General features: G+C 67.0%; 1 protein-coding gene across 1 annotated transcript in view; it reads left to right on the forward strand.

The window, feature by feature from the left end:
• ARHGAP23 (Rho GTPase activating protein 23) overlaps window positions 1-6,341 on the forward strand; it is a 16,347-nt gene extending 10,006 nt beyond the window's left edge. The window contains exons 14-25 of the mRNA XM_010585684.1: window positions 497-558; window positions 930-1,057; window positions 1,232-1,350; window positions 1,432-1,587; window positions 2,203-2,281; window positions 2,686-2,759; window positions 2,879-2,968; window positions 3,149-3,274; window positions 3,423-3,464; window positions 3,584-3,677; window positions 5,167-5,198; window positions 5,313-6,341. Of these exons, the coding sequence (XP_010583986.1) occupies window positions 497-558; window positions 930-1,057; window positions 1,232-1,350; window positions 1,432-1,587; window positions 2,203-2,281; window positions 2,686-2,759; window positions 2,879-2,968; window positions 3,149-3,274; window positions 3,423-3,464; window positions 3,584-3,677; window positions 5,167-5,198; window positions 5,313-6,341 (2,031 nt within the window). The remainder of the gene's footprint in view (window positions 1-496; window positions 559-929; window positions 1,058-1,231; window positions 1,351-1,431; window positions 1,588-2,202; window positions 2,282-2,685; window positions 2,760-2,878; window positions 2,969-3,148; window positions 3,275-3,422; window positions 3,465-3,583; window positions 3,678-5,166; window positions 5,199-5,312) is intronic.
• The last annotated feature ends 646 nt before the right edge of the window (window positions 6,342-6,987 follow it).

Below are 6,987 nucleotides of genomic sequence, written 5' to 3' on the forward strand. Positions count from 1 at the left end.
AGGGTGCGTTGAGCTCGGAGCTGTCTCTGGTTCTCTGTGGCACGGCCCCGCTCTGGAGGGTCCAGGAGGCTCGGCGGGGCCGGCAGCGTCGGCACAGGGAAGGCGCTGCCGGGGTGGAGCGCGCGGTGCCGTCTTGGGCACCCACCAGGGTCGTGGTGCCGCTGAGCAGGACCCTTGCGGGCAGCGTCCTGCGGCGACGGGTGCGCGTCTTTGGATGCCGCGCGGTGCGGCGGGTGCGCAGATGGAGGTGTGCGTGCCGCGGAGGGACGTGCCTGTCCCCGAACCTCCGCGTCCGGCTCAGACCCCGCGTGCCGCCCTGCGCTGCGGCAAGGAGCGCCGGAGACAGCAGCGGGGCGGCGAACGCTGGCGTGCGCCGCCTGTTTCGGGGCAGCAGGGATCCGATCCTGCCCTTGCCTGGTCCTGCCTGGCCCCGCGCGATGCCCTGCTCTCCCTGCTGCTCAAGCTCTCCCTTCCCCTCTTCTCTCTGCCTCCCCAGGACCCCGGTTTTGCCAGCCAAGCGCTTATCAACAAGAAGTTAAACGACTACCGGAAAGTGAGGTATGGACCCAGGGGCGGTGGGCGCCGAGACCCCCCCCGAGCGCTTTATTCGCCTCGATTTTAAAGTGATGGAGCAAAGCCAGTGCCTCCCTTGATGGGGCAGTGCCGGAGGTGCCAGCTGCACCCGGCTTCGCTCGGGATGCTGGCGGGGTCCGGTTCAGCCAAACCGGCACTGAGGAAAGGGTTAAAGCGACCCAGTGCTCCCCAGTGGCCCCCATTACCCGGTGTGGGGTGCAGCCCCATGGGCACCGGTAGGATGCCGGGCAGCCCGGGAACGATGCCGGCATTTGCTGGGAGGTTTTGCCCAGGGACCGTGCGCAGGGCTGGTGCCCCCGGCCGTGCCCCCCCTGAGCCCCCCGCTCTCCCCGCAGCCCCGCGGGCGCCAAGCCCGATTCCTCACCCAAGGGCTCTCGTGGGCTGGGGATCCGAGCCGAGTTCCTGAAGCAGACGGGAACCAGCGCGCCCCGGTCCCCCAGGCAGGATGCAGCCGTCACGAAAGGTAGGTTCCACCTCTGCGGCGTGGGGCACCCCGGCATGGCAAACCCAGGGGCTTTGCAAGCAAGGGATCCTCACCCCAGGGCTGCCATCGTGCTGGTCCCCATAGGGCAGCAGAGATGCTCTTCCCATTTATCCCTGCTCATTAGCAAGCGATCCTGTGGGTTTTTCTCCCCAGATGAAAGCAGCTCCCAAAAAGCCCCATGGGGCATCAACATCATGAAGAAAAACAAGAAATCTGCCCCCCGGGCCTTTGGCGTGAGGCTGGAGGACTGCCAGCCCGCCCCGGACAACAAGGTATGGCTGCGCCAGGAGTGCCAGCCCTCAGAGACCCCACACGGCCCCAGCACCTCCATCACCTCCTCCCTGTTCCCGCAGAACGTCCCGCTGATCGTTGAAGCTTGCTGCAAGGTGGTAGAGGACCGAGGGCTGGAGTACATGGGCATCTACCGTGTGCCCGGGAACAACGCCGTGGTGTCCAGCCTGCAGGAGCAGCTCAACAAGGGAGCCACCGAGATCAACCTGCAGGACGAGGTGAGGGCAGGGCGGGCTGCATGTCCCCGTCCCCATCCCTGTCCCCATCCTTATCACCATCCCTGTTCCCATGCCTCTGGGATGCTCTTAGGGCTGTTGTCCTGGTCCATGGCTCTGTCACCATCCCCATCTCCATCACCATCCCCATCTCCAACATGATCATCATCCCCGTCTCCATCATCATCCCATCTCCATCATCATCCCTGTCTCCAACATGATCATCATCCCCGTCTCCATCACCATCCCATCTCCATCATCATCCCTGTCTCCAACATGATCATCACCCCTGTCTCCATCATCATCCCGGTCTCCATCGCTGTCACCTTCCCTGGAGTGGCAGGGCCGCCTAGTGGCTGGTGGCAGCAGTGTGGGTGGCAGCCTGGGGACACGTTTGTCCCCTTGCATCTCGCCACGGTGCTGTGGTGGTGCAGGGCTTTCCTTGCCAGATGCAGGGTGGGGACAACTCTCCTGCCGTCCTCACGGCCGTGGTGGTGCTGGTTGGCGTCCCCCTCGGTGTTGGTGGCCTGGGACTTCCCTGGCTTGGGGACTCTCTCCCACTGGTGTCTGGGTTTGCCCGGAGTGGTTCCTCTGAGCAGCCTCTTCTCTCCCCTGCAGCGGTGGCAGGATCTGAACGTCATTAGCAGCCTGTTGAAATCCTTCTTCCGAAAGCTGCCCGAGCCCCTTTTCACTGACGGTAAGTCGCTGCGCCCCAGCTGTCCGCTTCCCCTGGGGACCATCGGAGCCCCCAAAGTGGCCACAGATGACCCCCTGCTGATAGCCGCGTGTCGATGGCCGGTAGCAGGCTGACCAGCAGCCCCAGAGCCCGTCCCACCCGTCCTTGTGTTGGGGACATGTCCCCAGACCCTGCAACAGAGCGAACCAGCGCCCACCCAAGGCAAGGGGCTCTGCAGACCCCCCTCATCTCTGAGTCCCCTTGTCTTTGTCCCTCCTTGCCCTTCTATGCCCTGTCCCAGTGGGACCCCACCAGCACCCAGTCCCCTCCCCAGCATCTCCAGCTGGTGTATCTGGGGGTCCCTAGCTCTGGGGGGGTGCCCTCTCCCCTCGCCCAGCTCTGACCCCTCCATGTCCCGCTTTCAGATAAGTACAATGACTTCATCGAGGCCAATCGGATAGAGGATGCCAGTGAGAGGATGAGGACACTGCGGAAGCTGGTAGGGAGATGGGACAGGGGTTGGGGTGGGGGGAACAGCCCAGAGCCCCTCTTTGGGGGCTGTCATGGGTGGGAAAGGCGAGGGGTTGAGCTGAGAGGTGACCTGGTGCCTCCCTGCAGATCCGGGACCTGCCAGGTCACTATTACGAGACGCTCAAGTTCTTGGTGGGTCACCTGAAGACCATCGCTGACCACTCGGAGAAGAACAAGGTACCGACCACCCGCCCCGGGGCCAGGCAGGCTCTCCCAGACCCCTGGCCCACCTCGAGCCCCCCCCAGCTTGGGCTGAGCCGCAGCTCCCGGTGGGGTGGGAAGGGAGACAATGCCTGATGGAGCAGCGAACGCTGAGGGGTGGCCATGGGCAGGCGCTAACCCCGGCTCCGGTTGCAGATGGAGCCCCGAAACCTGGCCCTGGTGTTTGGCCCCACATTGGTGCGAACATCTGAGGACAACATGACCGACATGGTGACGCACATGCCTGACCGCTACAAAATCGTGGAGACCCTCATCCAGCATGTAAGTGGCATTGGTGGGTGGGTGGGCACCGGTGTGGCTGGAGGAGGGGGCTGACCCACACCCCGGGCATGGGGGACGGGGGTCCCCGGCTGCGCCAGGCTCCCACTGCTCCTCGCCGGTCTGTAACCCCTTTCCCATCTCCCCACAGTCAGACTGGTTCTTCAGCGACAAGGAGGACAAGGGCGAGAAGGTGAGTCCCGTCCTCCCTGTGGGGGGGTCTCGCCGTGGGGCGGGGGGGGCACAGAGCCCCAGTTGGGAACTGGGGTGCCGTCAGCAGCCTCCTGACCATCGTACCCCCTCCCCTTGCAGACCCCCGTGGATGAGAAGGAGGCTCAGTCCGTGCCCAACATCGAGTACCTGCTCCCCAACATCGGCAGGACCGCGGCGCCCGGCGATGCCGCAGGTGAGGAGCAGTGCCCGTGGCACCGGCCCCTCCGGTCCTGGCACCGGGGCACCCCGGGGCACCTCTCCAGCCGCTCCGTCCCCCCCATGCTCATACCGCTGCGGGCAGCCAGCCCGGCTCGCTGTGGCCACGGTGCTGAAGCGGGATGTCCCAGCACCCACCTTACTGGAAAACGGGGACATCCCCCCTGGGGGTGCCAGCAGAGCCCCCTCCCCACCCTCTCCCGTCACCCTTCTCTCCGGTGGCTGCTCCTCATCCTTCTGCAAACCCGGCCAGCCGCGGCACCCCGGCAGCCCATGGGACCGCTGCCCAAACCCACTCCCCCGCGCCGGCCCACGCTGCCAACCCGGACACTGGGAGACTTTGATGTTCGACTGATTTCTTACGTTCTTTCCTTGAACTTCTCTGTGCTGTCCTCTTCCTCCTCCTCCTCCTCTTCCTCCTCCAGCGGACCTCCTCGAGAGCTAGAGCGGGTACAGTGTTGATCCTGGGTGCATTGCTCACGCACTAACTCCTCGGGGTGACCATGAGAGAGCGGGAGCAGGGGGGGGCCGGTGGGAGGGAAGGGGGGCCCTTGTCCTGCCTGGCCACTGTCCCCAGCATCAGGAGGGGCTGCCGAACCCCTGGAGAGCCCCAAATCATTTAACCCTGGTTCTCCCACGTCGTTGGCCAGTGCCTGCGGTGCTGCTGGGGCTGCTGTTGGCATCCCCTGGCAGGGATGGGTGCTGGGTGTCCCAGGACTGGCACACCCAAATGCCAGGGTATGGGGGTCCTGATGCCCCGGGGAGGGTCAGCACCCCCTTTCTGCCTCCCCCTCTCTCGTTGTCAGCATCTGCTAACCCCGTCCCGGGGCGTGCGGGGCGGGAGAGGGTGTCTGTTGTCTTGTCCTTGTCCTTCACACTATGGCAGCAGGGCCAGGACTGCCTGTCACCTCCATGTCCCCACTTGCCCCCTAACCGCCCCCCCCAGGGAGCTGGGGCAGCCCCACGGCCTGTCCCAGCCCATCCCAGACCCTGCTCCGAGTCTGGATGTGGTATCGAGCTGGGTCCTCATACCCCGTCCCGGTGACAGCGCCGTGCCCAGCCCCGGTCCCCTCTGTGCCCCGTGGCTGTGGGAGGGTTGGGGTCCTGCCGCTGGGGTCCTGGCTGTGTTTCCCAGCTGTGTGTGCCTGCGTGTCCCGTCCCCCCCTTATCCCCACTCCTCACCTTGGGGCTCTGCAGCGGGCAGTGGTGCCGGGGACCTCCCCCCCGTGCACCACCGGAGCCCCCCGCAGCCTCCCGGCACCTCCTGCAGCCGCTGGCACACAAACCCGCTCGGCGTTGGCATCCCTGCCGGGGGCCAGCCGCTCTGACGGCCCCGGCATGTCCCCATCCCGGTTTGGGAGAACAAAGCAGCATCCCCCAGCTCTACCCACCGAACCCCCTCCCCAGCATGCACCCAATCCCGGAACCCCGGCTAACCCCCCCCCTTTCTCCGCTCTGCTTTACAGGCTCGACCTGCAGCGGCTCCGCCAAACCGAAGGTAAGAGGGTGCCGGGCTGGGGGCTGGCAGGGAGGGACGCGATGGCTGGGACACGGAGCCCGTTCCTAACCCCGGCACCGCCATCCCTAATCCTGGCGTCACCGTCTTCCCCAGGGCACATGGCCGTCGCGAAAGGCACCGCCGCACCGGGAGCTCCTCGCCATCCCCTTCGTCTCAGCTGCCGCCCGCAAGAGGAAGAAGAGGAGAGAGGCCGAAGGCATCGGGAGCAGCACCGACGACGACGCGGAGCGCAGGGATACCCCGGGTCGGGAGCGGGAGGACGAAGGGACCGCGGCTGCCCCGCTGGGACCCAGCAAAGCCTCCCGTGGCACCGGTGCCGAGCCGGCGGTCCCCAGCCCGGCCGGGATGGAGCGGGAGAGTTCCCTGGAGCCTGGGGGGGCTGGATCCGAACCGGCGCCGGACGCCCGCTCCATCGTGTCGGGCTATTCCACCCTGTCCACCATGGACCGCAGCCTGTGCTCCGAGGTGCAGTCGGTGGCCGGGAGCCGCGGGGAGGAGGCGGACGATGAGCGCAGCGAGCTCAGCCACATGGAGACGGACACGGAAAGCCGGGAGGGTGCCCGACCCCGGCCGGGGCAGGCAGATGGGGGAACCGGGGATGAGGACAAGGGACCCCTCGGCCGTCCTTCCTTCAACTCCCACCGCCTGATCCAGTGCGACACGCTGGCCCGCAGAAAGCTGGGACGGCCCCGGCTGGCCGGTGAGACCCCCGCACCCACCGGAGAGGACCAGGGCTGGACCTCCCCAGGTCGGCCCTCGCTGCGGGAACAGCTCCGGCAGCGCCTGCGGGCCTCGGCCGATGACATGGGGGTCCGTTTGCGTCGAGCCCACTCTCCCGAGACCCGCCGCAAGAAGAGCAGTTGGCGCCGGCACACCGTGGTGGTGCCCGGTGGGCTCAAGGACCTCAACTTCAACGAGTGGAAGGAGCCACGGGGGCTGGAGAGGTCCCCGGGACCCTGCCGCGACAAGGACTCGGGGCTCAGCAGCCTGGAGTCCACCAAAGCTCGACCTCCGGCACCCACCCCGGCACAACCCGGTGCTGCCGGCGAGGGGCCGGCCGCCAAGACCCCCCCGGGCAGCCCCGGCCCCCCGGCCCCCCTGCGCTTCCCCCAGTGTCTCTGACCTCCTGAGATGCCCCCCCCACCGCGGCTTCCCTGCCCACCCCCCCCTTTCAGCCAGTGTTTAATTTAAGGACTCACCTTCGTTCTTGTATTTAATTGTGCTCTGGACAAGCTGCTGTTATTTAACGAGTCTCGGTGGCCCCCCGTGCCGCGGGTGGGACAAAGCCATCTTGTCCCCCTTGCTTTGGGGACCGGCAGGGTCCCGCGGTGGTCCCGTGCCGCAGCCTGGCCAGTCCGTGGTCCCCCAGCCCCCGGGCAGTGCCGGGAGGGTTGGGGGGGGATTTGGGGAGGGGGGCTCATGGGGACTGTCCCCACCCCGGGCGGTGGTGGCCCCGCTGTCCCAAACCGCGGCGGCGTGAAGTGCGGGCACTTCCCTGGGTGCTGCCACCGTGGTTGCCCTCGCCGGAGACCCTTCCCGAACCGGGGACCCTCGGTGCCATCGCACCGACAACGGGCGCGCTTTGTGCCGCGGGGTCTGGGCTCTGCGCCGGGGTGACCCTCGGCGTGACGGATGGGGTCCCCAAAAGGCTGGGTGTTTGCACGGGAGCGGGTGTGAGGAGAGGGGCTGGCATAGAGGGGCACGCTGCTGGGGGGGGGACACACGCGCTGCTGTCCCCTGCGTCGCCGTGGGCCACAGCCCCGATCCC

This window comes from Haliaeetus leucocephalus, unplaced genomic scaffold (genome assembly GCF_000737465.1).
Source record: "Haliaeetus leucocephalus isolate CR32 unplaced genomic scaffold, Haliaeetus_leucocephalus-4.0 Scaffold110, whole genome shotgun sequence".
Taxonomy (NCBI): Eukaryota; Metazoa; Chordata; class Aves; order Accipitriformes; family Accipitridae; genus Haliaeetus; species Haliaeetus leucocephalus.